Source organism: Glossina fuscipes, unplaced genomic scaffold (genome assembly GCF_014805625.2).
Source record: "Glossina fuscipes isolate IAEA_lab_2018 unplaced genomic scaffold, Yale_Gfus_2 1, whole genome shotgun sequence".
NCBI classification, from domain to species: Eukaryota; Metazoa; Arthropoda; class Insecta; order Diptera; family Glossinidae; genus Glossina; species Glossina fuscipes.
Window position 1 is genome coordinate 31377848 of NW_023998415.1, and position 16385 is coordinate 31394232.

Sequence of the window (16385 nt, forward strand, 5' to 3'; positions counted from 1 at the left end):
ATATATATATATATATATATATATATATATATATATATATATCATCAATATGTTTGATTCCGAAGTCGTTATTTGTCCAATGGGCACTTTTTTATAGCCAGACCACATCAATTTTTAAACTTAATTTGTGAATCTGCAGCAAGAATTTTTTAAAGAGGTGCCCTATCCTAGTTATTACGACTTTCCGAAAACACACGATAGCGAAACCGATTTCTTCGATCATTTTCCCAAAAATTCCACCTTCATAGGCGATTTTTCGTAATCGCAAAACTGGCAAGAGCTAAACCCACGAGTGATTATATCAACGCAGATTCAGAATCCCACGCCAATCAATAATGTCTAATAGTACTTTTAATGAGCAACTGTCCTTAACGATATTATAAAATGAAAATACACTTTCATTCTTACATCGCGGATATGATAAATCTACGAAACTTGAAAAAAAGAAATCGTGCACTGTAGCTAAACTCATTGTTAATCTTTGACATTAATTACAATGTAAATTTTTTAATCGAATTAGACGGAGGGACAGACAAGGTAAAAAGTCCAAGATAAAAAATAGATTAAATAATGAGACAACAAAATGCGCATGTGTCTTAATAAAAACGGATTCATTTTTCATCGACCTCATCCGCGTTTTTCAGGTAAAATTGATACGGTAAACACTACTTGGACATATCCTTAAGAAATGAATAACACATTTTTCATCGTTTATTCAAAATTTCTTACATATCATATACAAGACAATTATTTATATGATATTCATAGTTCTCTCCGAAGCGCACAACACAAAATATTTCTGCTCAATGCGCCATCTGGAACAACTTATCAAAACTTAATTTATTCAATTCTTCAAGGCTTATTACCGCGCTGGCCGCGTTCGACTTGAAAGTCTTCGCGATCTAGCCTTGTATTTTTTAAGTATCTCTCGTACTGATCGAAGTTAAGCAACTTTAAGATTTCCGATTTGAAAAAAATATTTTTCTTAACCCTAAAAATAGATTTCATATCTTAGTTGGTATGACAATTAATGGCAACTTTAATATTAAATCCAAGGAGACATCCTGCCATGCTTCTAGATATCCTAAGCCCGGTCCCAATTTATTATTTAAACGAATCCTCTTCATTATTATGGGCGTGTTTGTAAGCGGATCACGTCAATTTTTCTGCAAAGTGTTGCGCAGTCCCCTTAAATGCTTCGATCGAATCTTTTAATTTACTATAACTTTCCCTTTCATTGCCCCTTCACTGCATTCATGCAGTTGTAAGCGTTTATGCGCTAAGTTCGCGCTTGGCCTTCAAATAACGGCCTATAAACAGAGGGCCGAATGCTAAATCAATTCAATATCTTACATCCTCTATGACGTATGTATGACTTTAAAAATCGTATATCAATCCTTTTATAATATCTTTACTTTTATGCAATCATACAAATCATACAAATAGGTACATGTTGTACCGTGTGTGGTATTTTAATGCGCTTTTATTTTAGACTAATACTTCGTCTAATCGCGCTTAAATGTAGGAAAAAGACCCGTGTTGGCTGTAAAACGGCGAAAATGGTTTCTTCGCTACAGGAGTATTCTGCCAGACAACAAGCAAATGAAAAAAAGATGAATTGCGTTTCTGTTCTATTCACGTTCAATCAATTCTTTCACACACCAACGCATAACATCGTTGCAATCGTATTTAGTGCCTCTCTTGAAGACACAGCCTGCACCACTTACTTTGGGGAGATGTATGTTCAAGTAACCATTTACAAAATTCCCGTCCATCAATACATAAATTTCAACGTCTTGTGACGTCAATTCATATCAATAAGGATAAAAATCTTTTTCGATTTTTTCATAGATTTTGTAGTCGACAGATCTTACGCATATACTTGCTGCTTCGTACATGGTACATATGCTGTTTTTTTTTTTTTTTTATTATTACAACTACTTTATTGGAATGTACGTAGCAATGAAATGAACGATACTTTATCACCTATTTCTCATATATGAAATATGTTTCGGTAAAGCAAAACTTTCACATTTCCATTAACAAGCATATAAAGGTCAAAATTGAAACAACAGCAAAAACGTTTGAAAGAACAAAAATTTCGAAAAATTTTTGAATTTCTAAAAATAAAACCGGCTTTCAAAGGAAAAGCAGACGTAGAAAGCAATCCAAAAAATAAATGACAATAGGAAAGTGTGAATCATAACTGTCTGTCAAGGGGGCGGCCGAGGCCTCTCAATGGCATCCATTTAGAACATATGATGAGAGGTGGTAGAAATTATATGGATTATTATTCCTTTGTTTCTCAAACGAGTGTAAAAACTTAAATTCAGCTCAAATTCTGTCTAGAACTCAAATGGAAGTAGGTGTTCGTTAAACTCATGAACAAGACGTTATGAAAAAAAAAAATACGTATTTAATTCTCTTCTTGTTCTCTTTCTTTTATTTTCGTTACTGTTTCTCCTTTTCTCTCTCTCTCTCTCTCTCTCTCTCTCACTCTCTCACTCTCTCTCTATCTCTCCATCTCCTTACCAACCACCCCTTTCAGCTGCTGTCACTTACCTTTTTCATTTGGATAAACATTCAATTGTTCATCATCGCGGGCGACTTGTGTTATTATAGATGTTGCATCCATTTAAGCATAAATATGTTGTACAAAAAGCACAAAAAACTTATAAATTCTGTGCCTTATGCTTTCCCTTTTTTTTTGTTTTCCTAATTGAATTTAAAACAAAATGTATCTGTTATTTTAAAAAAATGCACTTTTTCTTAATTTGTTTTTCTCATTTTTTATAAATATCATAATTATTATTTTTGCTTTTGCGTATTCTTTTTTTTTTAAATATTTTTCCTTACACTAATCGAAACAGGAATTTAATAAGATAACGCTGAAAAGAAACAAAAATGAAGAATTTGTTAAAAGTCATCATAAAATGCAGGTCTTGCAATAAGATAAGTTTCCTATTCCTACTCAAACAGGATTTTAAAAAAGTCGGTACATTTTTAATTTTTTTACTTTAAGAAAATTGCCTCCTGTCTGAACATAAATAATATAAGGAACCATGGAATGATATATGTATGAAAGCCCATAAAAAACAAACAAAAATACAACCAGACATAATACATGTGGAAAGTTAAAAAAAAGAAAAAAAAAAAAAAAAAGTGAAAAAATTGCAAGCGCCGCTTAACATATAAACCTGTGTGAGTGCTAATGTGCCCATGAGTACGAATAGAATAAATTTAAAAACAGCGCAGCAGCCAGAAGCGTACAGCCAAAGTCAAACTTTATAAAAGCAAAGTGGAAAAAAAAAAGTTGTAGAGGAATTTCTCAATTACATTTTACAGACCTCATTCGTTATTTGCACATACCCACATACGTTCACGTACCTTTCTACATATCGCATGCATATGCATATACATACATACATCCATATATGTGTATAATTCAGTCATTCCCATATGCATATAAATATATATATATATGAAATATATATTATTAACACATTTACAAACTTACATAAATATATAATGTTTTCTTATTGATTGAAATTTCAAGAAAACATTTAAAATTAAACATGTGGCCAATGTTAAACGTCATTTAATTCATAAATCTTGTTTGTAAGGCCAAGCGTATGCATGCGTTAGTGCCTGTGTAGGTTTTCTTATTTTATTCTTGCTTAGCCTTTTCTTGTGATCTCACTTACCTTTTTTTTTATTGTTTAAGGGATACTTAATTACACACCGTTAAAATAATCGCGTTTAAAACACTTTTTCGAATTATAAAAATGTAAATCAAACAAATAAGCACGGAGACAAATAAAAAAATATAAACTTTTCTTTACTTTAGAAATGGAAATGAATTAAAAGCTAAGAAAGTAAATTGCCGCAGTTTTTTCATTAATGCTGCTCTTTTTTTTTTCTTTATCTCAGTTTATGCAATTCACCTTGCTCTGGCAAACACACACGCTAGCGCGCGCACAGACACTTATGCACATGTGAACTCGACTAGCATAAAAATTACTCTCTCTCTCTCTCTCTCTTATTCAATGGATTGAATTCTCATTGTGACTAACTTGTCATTTCTTATTCAATAATCTCATTTCGTTAAATATTAATTAAAATAGGCGTAATTTCCTGAAAATTATTATTAAAATACATATATTTTTTTACGTTAGAATTTATTCCCAGCGATATTTCAGATTTTTTAGTTTTGAGGTTCGTATTATATTCTGTCTGCTGTCTAGCTTATTGAGTTGATTTTGTTGTTGCTTTTTATATTTTTTTTTCTTATCTTTTATTTCGTATTTTACTTTGCGCGACTAAAATAACTTGGGCTTTATCGTTTTTTTTTTCTTTTATTTTTCTATTTTACTTGTGTGTATTTTTAAAGGTGTGTTCGGCGCAACAGTTCAAAAATAATTTCAATTAATGTTTAATTTTTTTCATTTTTTTTTAAATTTTAAGCGCTTTTTAAAGACGCATTTAACTCTTTTAACGAAACTGCTTAACACAACAAAAAAAACACCAACTCTCCCCAAAATTATTATTCGATATATAAACACAAAATGTTTAAACAAAAAATACATTTAATAAAGGAATTTATTTTTAGTCGTGTGCCTCTTTTTAAGCTGTTAAATCAAATATAATTCCCAAATTACGTCAAATGAAAACACTTTTGCGAAGAGAAAATTTCGGACTGAAAAAATCTAGAAAATGTTTAGATTTATATATATTCATGTAAGCAATTGTTAAAAAGTGGTGATTGCCTCTCTATTTCCTTCTTTCTTTCTCAGGCACGAGTAAAACAAAATTTTACAATAACAATGCCAGCAATGCCACAATGCTGCCAAATAATCATCTCTGAGCACAACATTTTACAATAATAAGACCAACAATATCGCCATGCTGCCAAGTTATCCTGAAGCCAAAGAGATTTCCACAACATGACGCTCACATAGAGTTGTCAACTTCTTTTTTTAATGGGAGAATTTAAATACAATTTATTTAAATCTGTAGGGATTATTGCCTGTCTGCAAGTTAGCTTTCGCTTTCGTTTTTCGGCTTTTTTTACGAATGAGAGAGCATTCGGAAAAGCTTGATAGCTTTCCTTACAGCTAATAAATATACACTCTCATCATTTTTTATACAAATTTACTCATAAAATGCGTATATACAAGAAGTTTTACCACTGAAGTCTGTTATATTTTATAACTTTTGGTTTACGTCTACGTTGATTTTTTTACATTTGGTTTTACAACCGTATATTTTTCTTTGCATTTTCCTCTAACGGTAGTGCGGCTCTGTTTACAACTTAGGAGTCTGTAATTCGAAAACGAAAATAGCAACTCATTGTGTCAGTCCCCTAACTTCTTGTTGCGCTCTTCATGTACTGAAGTTATTGGACAGAATCCAGATCGGTTTCATAAACCGAAAAGGCCTAAACGGAATGGTGGCGAGTTAAGTAGGTTTTTGCACATACATACAGAAATATTTTATTCATGTCGCATGTGACCATATGGAAATTATGGTTTTTTTTTTGATGTCCTGGATCAAGGGAACATCTTTTGATGACGGTGTCGACGTTTCGCTGAAGGCGAATAATTGAGGAAATAAGAACCGGCATATTTTCTGAACTTTCAAGTTGAATTATATTGAAATAAGATGTAATGAATAATCATCTTTAAGATGCTTTTTGAAGATTAATAATTAATTTATATAAAACAAAACTAGGATTGATTAGCAATTTGAAAACGTACATTCTTTATAAGTAAATTTCATTATAAAATAAAAATTAAATGATATATACTAAAATTCAAGGTTCAAGTTCACAATTCAAAGTTTTTCTAGTTTCTATTTACGTTTATACGATCTTGTTACAAACAACCGACAAATTTGTCCATACTTAATGCGCTCTGCTACTACAATCTGAAGCTTTTCCTTTAAAACTATATACTTTATTACTTCATTACAATAATGATATATCCTTGAGTAGTACAATCAATTAAATTGAAAGTTAAGTTGTGCCTTTCTTCGATTTTCCTAAAATCAATCTCTGCAATTAATTTTTTTTAATAGAAAAACGCCACGTTATATATTATATAGATTCACTCTTAATATTGCATACTAACTGCTAAAGAGGCCGCTAACAACCCTGAACATATGGTTATAGTTTCTATTACAGCTGACAGCTTAGACGCGAAATGCTACTTTTACATAAATCATCCGATTTAAGGTAAAGAATAATTATGATTTTTATTCATTTTTATTTGTAGAAAAAAATTACCGACTTATATTAAATCTTCTTGGCATTTTAGAGCTTTGACTATAAGGTCATCAATTTGCGTAAGAAATTACTGCAAAGACAAGAAACCGGCGAATGATGAAACAATAAGCAAGAAAACTAAAATCAACCATGAAGAAAATTCGGACGCCGTAATTGATCAGAAAGAAACCGCTTCAGCTAGATTAAATCGTTTATTAGCTTCTATGCAGACTGCGGATGATAGTTTCAATTTTTCCAAATCGTCTCCAGGTCCTGGTGAGCTACACAGGAAAAGAAATGCCGAAACTAAATCCGATGCAGAAAGCAAAGACATATTTGTCGCTGCTAAAAAGGTTGCTTCTCTCTTAGATGAATCCAAGCAAAAGCAAACCGAATCAGAACTCTTAACCAAACTTTTGGGTCATAAGCAAATGGCAAGCAAAGACCCAACCAACGGGGAAAGTGATTTAAGTCTTAGTGAACTAATTGTAGGTATGAAGATAGACCGAAGTCGAAAGCAAGAAGATGTTGTTTACTCCCGTAGTGATTACGTTAAGCGCAGTATAGCAGCTAAACAGCAACAAGGTAACCGATGGGAAAAGCGAAAGCCGACGTCATCATCGAAACGTGAGGCCGAAGTATTTACAGGTAGCGTTAATCTTTTCGGCATGAAATCTATGGGTATTTTTGACCAACCTGGCAATTTAAAAGTATCGCCAGATATGTTAAAAACCTGGTTTGATCTGCAACAGCGTTCACTGAAGCTGCACGTATCACATCCCCCAGCTAATTATTATGAAAAAATGGCTTTGTGGACTGAGCAAGGAAAGCTGTGGCGTTTTCCGATAGACAACGAACAAGATTGGGACGATGAACGCGACGTCGACTTCTCCGAACATATTTTTCTCGAGCAGCATTTAGAATCATGGTGTCCAAAACAGGGACCAATACGTCATTTCATGGAATTAGTTTGTGTTGGCCTCTCAAAAAATCCACACATAACTGCCCAAGATAAAAAGGCTCACATTCTATGGTATCGCGATTATTTTCAATCGAAAAAGGAAATCTTAAAAGATTTATTAAATAAAGAGGCTCAGTGCAAAATAGTTGCGAGCAATGCATAAATCCAAGTAAAAACTTGAATTTAGGCGAACTGCATTGCATATAAAATAAAAGTGTGAGAACAAATAAAGAGTTTATATCCTGCTTCTTAAAACAGAATAGTTGTCCGTCACGAGAAATTTTTAGTAAGTTATTCCGCGCATTTTTTAAGAATATTGCACTCCCAATTATATAACGTCAACGTACATTTTCAGGTTGCCAGCGATATGTTCTTCCATAGTAGCTTTTTTCTTTTTCTCCCACTGTTCTAGTTTTATCATCACGTCTGGTATAAGTGCACCCATTGCTAAACGATCGGCTTCAGGACCATCACGGAGTTCAACTTGTGTCGTAAAGTTGTAATTAGGAGTATAACCATTTAGTTTAAGAAAATGATCAAAATAGAATGGCACGATTTGTTGTTGTATGTTGTCAACACGAGCGATACTTTCGCGTACATCAGTGATTTGCATGATTTCATTTTCTTCATGGAATGCGCGGAAGAAAAATTTGGTACGCTCGGATATTTTAGGCTTGGGGGCTTCAACAACTTTGTGCCGCTTTTTAACAATGTAGCGTGGTAATTTGCCAGTCCGTTTCGGTTTTTTATATGGTGGCTGTAAATTCTTGACAACGTTCTTCATCTGTGACTCTATGCGTCGCTCAATGTGGTAGGCCTGATAGGACAGTTTCTCACGATAAGCTCGATTAGCACGCAAGCTGTGTTCAATTTTACGGCTTACACCCATTGGGATGTTTTCGAATTTGGCTGCAAAATAGTAAACAAATTAAATTGACTTTATCTGCCATTCAAAGAACCTACCTATTAATTCAATAACAACATCGGATATCATAGCCACCATATCAATTGGCTGTAATTCCTGTTCACTGGATCCTCTCATATTGGCTGGCACTACTTCACGCCAAACCTCCCATATAACAGATCGGTCCTTGTTCGAACCCTCATTATTGAAACAAAGCTCAATTGGTTCACCTAAAAAGTCCATAGTGCGGGTTCGCAGCCAAGTAGCACGATCTTCCATGAAGTACAATTTGGCACATTTACGCTCAACATACTCCTGTTTTCCTTTTAAATCTTCTACGCACCACTCCTGGAACTTTTCCAGACGATGCTGCAATTCTGTATGTATGGCCAATGTAAAATGCATTTCTAAAAGCAGAACAAATGTTTTGACCTTCAAATGTTCAATGCCTTGAAGAAAGCTGTCAGCATTTGGAAATACAATCAAATTTGGATGTTTATTCTCCAAGTATACATTTTCGTAGAAAGTTTTAATAGCCCAAGCATCGTCTTTTTCACGTACTCTTATATTGGCTGCACCACGTTTACTGATCGATTCTTCGAAATTTTCTAATTCTAGCCATTCGCCGTTCTCATTCTTTTTAATATGTATCCAATCATGTTCTAAACGCCACTCTTGGTCAGCCATCAGATAATGAAAGTTTTGTAGCATAATGCAGCTGATCCAATGGCCCTCGATAAACACAATGTCCATGTTGAGGATTACGGATTGACGTTCCAGCTCCCGAAATTCAGCTTTTAAACGATCTGTTCGATCGTAATAAGTTTTCACCTTGTAAACTACTGCCATTGAGGCTTCGTATTCGCGTTTCTCCCATTTGGCAAAAAGTTTTTTGTAAAGTGTGTTCACTGTTTGCATATCGGACCAATGTTGTTCATTTAGACGATCATAGATCTTATTTCGTACTATTTGGCCTTGTATTAGCATGGACTCAAACCTGAGACGAAGTGCGTCTTTAATAAAAGTACGACCCGACTTAAAATTGTACGTTTTAACAGGCGGGGGCTTCCTCAGTTCCTCCACATAGTTTTCATCGATATCGGTGGTTACAACACCCTTGTATTTATTGCGACCACGACCAATCAGTTTCTCACGCACGTCTTCAACAGGAACCTCCAAGCTCAGACGTATGCCATTCTTAAGTCGTGTATTGAATGTAAAGAAGCTGTCTTTCGGTGACATTAGCTCCGTCTGAGCTTTTCTTTGACCTGAAAATGGCATAACCATCCACGGATTGTTATCTTCTTTATCCACATCAATGGGTTCTGCTTTAAACCGCGAACGATGCAGTTCTTCAAATGGAACTAACGATTTGCGTATATAATCCAAAGGTATTTTCTCTTTGCCATCCATAAGCAGAAAACTGCCGCTATCGTTGGTGAAATTCGTACATTCTGAACTGCTTAATGATGTCAAACAAGTCTCGATACTTTGTAGGTCTTCTTCCAATTCACGCATCAGAGCTTCCCTATCCACAAATATACCCTCGCCAGCTTCCTCTGATTTTTTATTATCTTGTATAACTGTTTTGATATCGTGTAAAAATTGCAAATACTCCTGTCTTCCCGGGTAATCCAAATTCTTTAGTTGTTGGGGATCACGACTCCGGAATACTTTGTCTTTTATCTCACATACGTCTTTGTATTTGACATGGTCCAGATCATCGGTCTTTTTTTTAGAACTCCGGGTATGTTCAGCAATTAAACGAGTTGTACTCCATTTTGGCAAAGTCAAGTCCATATCGACATATGCGTTGCAAGGTGGATTCGCAATATCAAAATTTTCCACGATGACGTTATCAGTTTTCTCTTCATTTTTTGTAATTTCAGCTGTCACCAATTTCGGTTTGTAATGAACGTCTACATGCTTAATCTGTGTGGGATCCCAATGGTCATGATGGTGACGAGCATTAAATAGATCAGTGAATGGCCGTTTATTTATATGAACGTTAGCATAATCGATTTGATCTTCTGGTAGTCGGAACATATGTGGAATATTGGTTTTTTGAACGGCTTCTTCAAAAAGTTCCGAAGGTACTCGTAAGTTTTCATAATCTCGCCTAAGTCTGGGATGCTGTCTAAGTGTGGGTTCACGGTATTTTGGTGCTGGCATATTGGTTCGCAATCTTGTTGGTCTTACCTGAGCAAGCAGTTTTTCTCTTTCAGCTTTGCGCTGCTGTTCGTCCATTTCAGCATCATAATCAGGCTCAGGTTCGGGTATCCATTCCGAATCAGAGCTGCTTTCCGAATTTTCGCATTTCGTTTGCAGACTTGATTTCTTCACAAACTTGCAAGGAATGCCCAAAAGCTGCAATCGCTTGTCCTTAATATCCAGTTGACGCCGTCTTCTCATCTCGGCCTTCGCTTGTATGTATTCAGCGGTTGTTTTTAAAGTCATTTGCCGGGTATCCCCATCTGTTGAAGGTTCTTTAATTTGCGCCAATCTTCTGGCCGTATCACCAAAACGATAACTAATCAAATTAAACTTTTTTACTCGGTAACGTAACCGCGGTTTCACAAATTTCAAACTCTTGGGCTGTATACGATCGTAGTGCCGTCCCAAGGGTTTCTTGCGAAATTCCTTGACAGCGCTGCGCTCGACTACGGGCACTTTCATACCGTATTTCGGCGGGAAAATATCCAAGTTGGGATCATCCGGGCTTCTTACTTTTTGTACACCCACATCAACATCCACTTTAACCTTTTCCTTCTTCGGAACCAATTCCTGTAACCATTCTTCACGCGTAATACAGCCTTTCTCTTTGCGGATGCCCTGTTGCTTTTCGCGCTGATGAAATTTACCCCTTATCGTATCTCCCAATTTAAAATGAAAACCGCGCAATTTAAAAACATTACCATCCTTTCCAACAACCATATCATCTTCGTCATCCGATGATTGCTCAGTGAGTGTAGAGCCTGAACCAAGTGGACTGTCACTACTAATTTCCAAATCAGCCTCCGGATAATTTTTTGGCTTGCCTAAGCGCTCCGTATAAAAATCCCGCTTGACACGGGCTTCGTCTCGTCGCATGCGATCACGTGCTTTAAGATCGCGTTTAAAAATCTTCGCTTCTCTTATTGTATGTGGAAACATGCGTCGTTGTACCTCTGGCTTTTTCAGCAGCATTTCTTTTTTAAAACTACGTTCAATCGTATTTTCGATTTCATCCTTGAATTTATGAAAGTTCGCTTTTGCCAATATCATGCCATGATCTTCTTCTTTTCGTATTTTTATATGCTCGTCTTCTTCTTTATTCTCCAACTTTCTTTGCATATTCTTCAAATACAAATTCTTATAACGTTCACTCCGCCGCTCCCTTTCTTGTCTTGTCAGCATTTTATTGTAAGGCTTATCGCCAGCTCGAAATAGTTTTGCTAACTTGAAAGGCTCTTCAACGACCGGAGGTGGTGAGAGCACATTTCGATCACGTACATCATATCGGGGAGGGATTTCTACCCGTGTCTGATGCAATTCATGCTCCACCCGCTCTGCTGTTTCCTCCTTTACTCGTTTACGTTCTAAATGTCGACATAAGCGCCGATAGTTTCTTTGATTTTGCAGGTCTTGCTCATCTGTCTGATAGGTATTCTTATAGTCTAAGCCCTGGAAGTCCAAATTCAAGGGGTTTTCTAAATCGATCACATCGCATACAAAAGATTCGGAAGATTCAGAAGCTGGTGCAACGCAGACATTTTGGGCATGTTTAACCATTTTGGTGAGGGCATCGAATTCTTTCTTTGCTGAATACGCTTTAGTACGCAAGACTGCTGGATTGACCAAGCAATGAACCTTACGTGGATCTTGAGTCAAAAAAAAATTTTTGTTTCGACAATGACATCTTAGAAAGAAACTCATAGTTCTGAGGACATGTACCGATAAACTTCCGAGGTGCTCCAGCTACAAAGCTTTCTTTACAAGGACGCTTCCACTCGGGACCATGAAAATCTTTCTGTTTGCGCGAACTTTTGTGTTGGGTATCGACCATGGCTTCGGAGGTCATTTTGTTGCGGGTGGTCTCAGTAGTCGAGCAACGCGGGGTGGTTGCAATCTCAGATCTATCATCGGCGTCTTTTATCGACGAAGAGGTAGAACATTTGGCCCGAAATTTTTTCGGTACGGGAAAGACCATACTGCCAAAATGCGAATTAGTCGATGTAGAAAAATCAATAGCATGGCTTTTTCGCCCACGATCTGACTTTGAACTCGTCTTTTTTACAAATGCTTCGTTCTGTTGATGCACTACGAAAACGCCTTTCGATGCACATGTTGTTGGGAAATGCAAATTTTGTATAGACACAGTCTGCTCGGAAGCACGTTTTGACACGGCGACATCGACAGATTCCGGATATGATTTCGGTGGCGCTTTGGCCGTCCTTCCCGATATTTTCGGTTTCGCCTGAATAGGACGTTGTTGCATTCTTCTCTTTATTAAAAACAGCTACAGGGGAAATAGTTGTTCCACTTTTATTATTTCTTTAATTGAAGAAAAATATCTGCATATACGAAATAGAAACGCATTAAATATTTTCTGTTTGAAGTAAATGATTTTTCTTGAAGTTTATATCAATTGGAAGGCGAAAATATTTTGAAGCAAGTGTATTATGCACAGAGTACGTGTTTTTTTTTGAAAAATAAACTTGTAATTCTTATTTGTGTAAATAAGAACAAGTTCATTGGGAGAGGAATGGAATTGCGAGAGAGAATTGAGAACAGGACATCTGAAAAATCATTTCAAAATTTTCTCCGAAAACATTTTAATGCAAACAAAAAGTACCTCCAAATTAAACGTGGGAAACATATTTATTTAGGTTGGCGGAAAAGGAACCCTATATTATGGATATTCCTTTCTAGAAATTACTTTAAAAAAAGTATTTCATCTAAGTCAATCAATCATCCAAAAGTTCTCATTCTAATAAGAATTGCGAAGAAGCATGCGACATTCATTTTGCGGAAATGATTACTGTTTCTAATCGCGCTAATACGACAGGGCAAAAGGAGTAATCCAATTTATGCAGACGTAAACGCACTGATGCCGGGCCTATGTTCCCAGGCCTAGTGGAGAAATTGACTCACAAGTTTATAACATTTATTTTATATTATTTATGCTTATATCCGCCTGAGTAGCCGAAGGCGAGGAATCTCGACTAGCAAGTCAATGGTCGTGGGTTCGAATCTCAAGTGCGGTAGAGTTTTTAATAAAAGCCGATAGCCTTAGATGCTAGTGCTTTTAAGAGTTTAGTCTTAGAATTTATTTCTCTGGCGAAATTAATAATAATAATATTTATGCTTATCTATATTTATATATTACATATATATTATACATGTATATAATGTACATGTTATATAATCACATTATTGCATCCTTAAATACGTAGCGCATCAAAAAAGCTTTTGTTATTTATAAGGTGGGCAACTCTTTTTAAGAGCAGTTTCCAAAGCTAAAATGAAATGATGTATCCCATTTGCGTTTGCTATCAGGCCTTTCAATACATGCCTGTTGCTATGTGTTGTCCGTACGTTTACAAGGTCAAGGGGTAAGCGGTCATGCCATCAACATATCTGATAACACCTAGCATTCGAATCAGGTATTAAACGAAATAAATTCTGCTTACAGGTGAAAGTTCCGTAATGGGAACTGCTATAATTTCGAAGAAAACTTAATTTCTGCGAAGGTCCCATAGCTACGCGGGCTCCGATCTCAACCGTAGGTCCCAACAACATATCTGTAACGATGACCATGTTTTTAAATTGAATTTTGATCTACTTACTCCATTTTTGTGAACGAAGTTAGCAATATCTACGTTATGTTTAACACCACCACACGTATCAGGATATTGTTGATACAGTTTCTAGAAATTTCCCTTCCTTTCAAATGCATGCTACTAATTAGACTTACCTTAATTTCTAATTTTAAAGCATCGGTCGCCTTTTCATCACTGAGAAACGGAAGGTATAAAATAAACTTGTCTTTTTTTTTTTAGGCTTACCGCGAGCATGCAGACATAGCTTCGGCCGAGACGTACTAGGTGGCAATACACGATCTGAGATTCCTATATTGCCTTATGTATGTTAAATTGATTATCTAGACCTTCTGCTTCTGGGAGTCAGCAAATCAACAAGAAATGATTTACTGGGTTGAGTAAAAAATAGCGGGGGACTCCGTACGGTCTAGTGGTTAGGACGTCGGGCAAATTCAATCTTAGATCGGACTAATGCTCTATACTGTCAAAGCTTTTTTCGGGGGCAATCCTGACTGACTATTAATCATCAGTTTGATAATGTCACATCTAGACTGGAAGTCTTGTGGTATCAAAGAGATTTCACCTGATCAACTTTAATGTGGAGTCTTATTTTCCATCTGGAGTCTTCTTGCATTTGTTTTGCAACAAGAAAAAATATTTACTTTTGATGAACAATTAGTTATTACAGCGTCCAGAAACTATATGAAAATCATCAGCATATTGAAAGGTATGAGTTTATCATCTTGAAGGTCATGCAACTTAGAGGATGGGGCTCAAACAAGCAAGCCTCATTAAGTTAACAAAATCAAAGACTTTACTAATCTCGGGGAGAACATGGCCACCTTTTTATTCGCATTGTTCTCACTTGCTGTTAAAAACGACCGCACACTTTTCGAAGTGTTTAAAAAATTCGCCAACGTCCTCCTCATTCATGAGATTAATTATATTTATATTATTTTTATGAACACTAAGATTAGCGAAATAAGTCTAAAGTGGCTCAAATCATTTAGATCTTCATCGGTTTTACGAAGAGGCACAACTTTAATGCATCGCAATTCAAACGTGACGATGGGGTTAACCCCGTGCATTGACCGTATCATATTTTATTCCATCGTAAGCAGTGGCAACATCCCTCCTCCTGGATCGTAGCATAGATGTGACTTCCATTCGTTCAGTGTTTTTATACACTCAATGAAGTTGACAGGATCGGCACATTTATTTATTTTTTTTCTTGGAGCTTGATATTTACGAAATAGAATTGACAGAGACGGGTTCCACCATGGTCTTGATGAAAAAGACTTAACTTTAGAAAAGTGGATTTTAACGACCTTGATCTCATATTGAAAAATTCGTTGAACTGATGATAAATCGGATATTGAACCGACTTTGAACAGACAGTTTACATGAGAGGAAATTTCCTATTTTTTGTACAGAATTGTTATAACTTCGACAAAAGCGTGGGAGAATGTTGAATTTTATTAATTAAAACGTTAATAGTACTCGAATCAAAGAACAAAAAAATTTAATTGGTGCAAGTTTGAACCAGGGTAATGTTCTTAGTAGGACCATTCCAATTTAAAAGTAGGCCTTCCATTGGTTAAAGCTTTAAAGATGCTAGTTTTGATGGCATTTACATGGATTTTACCTTTATTAGTTCTGACATGCCCACCATAGGAGTAATATCTAACATTCTGCTCATCATTAAGCAAGTCAAATTATCTGCACATCGCAGCATGAAAAGTATGTATGTGAACAGTTAGCGAAATGTAATATCATACAAAGAAATATTTGGCTAATTTGGATCATAACATCAACAACCGGGCTGTAAGGCATAAGACTAAACGTAATTTCTTTTTTCACAAGTATATTAAAATTAACGTACCCATCATCTCGGTCAATGCATAATTAGAAATTTTAAACAATGTCATTTATTAGGAAAATTTTCTTTAAAATGCAGGAAACGATAATATATGAGTTCAAAAAAAGTTCAAGATTGATGAGTTATGCTGAGCACTTTGTACGTTACATTGTAGGTAAACGATAATATTTTCAATGAATGAACCTTTTCAGAAGATTTCGACCAATAAATAAATTTTCTTACTTAAGCGATGAGTTTTTCCATCGCTCTGATGGCGGCATGTCGTTTGTGAGTATCATTGGCCTTTGTAATTGTGTTGTAGGCTATTTTCCAAATGAACTAGGAGACGAATTTGGGGAATCAGACTCTATGTTGACAAACCAATTGTATTCCTTTTATTTAGGAATTTGTACAAGTCCTAATTGCAATTTTTTGAGGAAGTCATGACTAAAATGATCAAAGAGACGAAATATTCAACGTATGAGTAATTGCCAAGTCATTCATAATAATTGGGTACATATTTCTCTTTAGCTTCTTTATAGAAAAGATTTTCTATTACCATCATCTTATTAAATACTGAATCACGCTTTCTGGTGGAA

The 16385-nt window shown here is 35.5% G+C and overlaps 3 protein-coding genes and 1 long non-coding RNA gene across 5 annotated transcripts in view; 1 reads left to right on the forward strand and 3 right to left on the reverse strand.

Moving 5' to 3' along the window:
• LOC119632000 (phosphatase Herzog) overlaps positions 1-2635 on the reverse strand; it is a 69328-nt gene extending 66693 nt beyond the window's left edge. Inside the window, exon 1 of the mRNA XM_038024663.1 lies at positions 2563-2635. Coding sequence (XP_037880591.1) covers positions 2563-2635 — 73 coding nt within the window. The remainder of the gene's footprint in view (positions 1-2562) is intronic.
• A 204-nt stretch (positions 2636-2839) lies between these two features.
• On the reverse strand, positions 2840-4720 carry LOC119631716. Its single transcript, XR_005246714.1, has 2 exons — positions 3705-4720; positions 2840-2888 (listed from the first exon to the last, which is right to left on the reverse strand). It is a non-coding gene; the product is annotated as an uncharacterized LOC119631716 (long non-coding RNA).
• A 1420-nt stretch (positions 4721-6140) lies between these two features.
• On the forward strand, positions 6141-7478 carry LOC119632470 (28S ribosomal protein S31, mitochondrial). Of its 2 annotated transcripts, XM_038025389.1 has the most exons (3): positions 6141-6232; positions 6315-6910; positions 6974-7478. In XM_038025389.1, the coding sequence occupies exons 1-3, from the start codon at positions 6201-6203 to the stop codon at positions 7384-7386; spliced, it is 1041 nt and encodes a 346-aa protein (XP_037881317.1). In that variant the 5' UTR covers positions 6141-6200; the 3' UTR covers positions 7387-7478. The 2 variants fall into 2 exon arrangements, with proteins under 2 accessions (XP_037881317.1, XP_037881316.1); XM_038025388.1 differs by having other exon boundaries at positions 6142-6232; positions 6315-7478.
• A 73-nt stretch (positions 7479-7551) lies between these two features.
• LOC119632632 lies at positions 7552-12604 on the reverse strand. The gene is given in 3 exon segments (XM_038025625.1): positions 7552-8132; positions 8187-12003; positions 12005-12604. Coding segments are annotated over 3 exon segments (4998 nt in total).
• Between the last annotated feature and the right edge of the window lie 3781 nt (positions 12605-16385).

What these genes read in the sequence shown, in the direction of transcription:
- LOC119632470 (XM_038025388.1), top strand. Translation starts at nt 6,201, where the DNA reads ATGCTACTTTTACATAAATCATCCGATTTAAG. An exon ending in CATAAATCATCCGATTTAAG is followed by an intron (nt 6,233 to 6,314) that starts GTAAAGAATAAT and finishes TTGGCATTTTAG; the next exon opens with AGCTTTGACTATAAGGTCAT.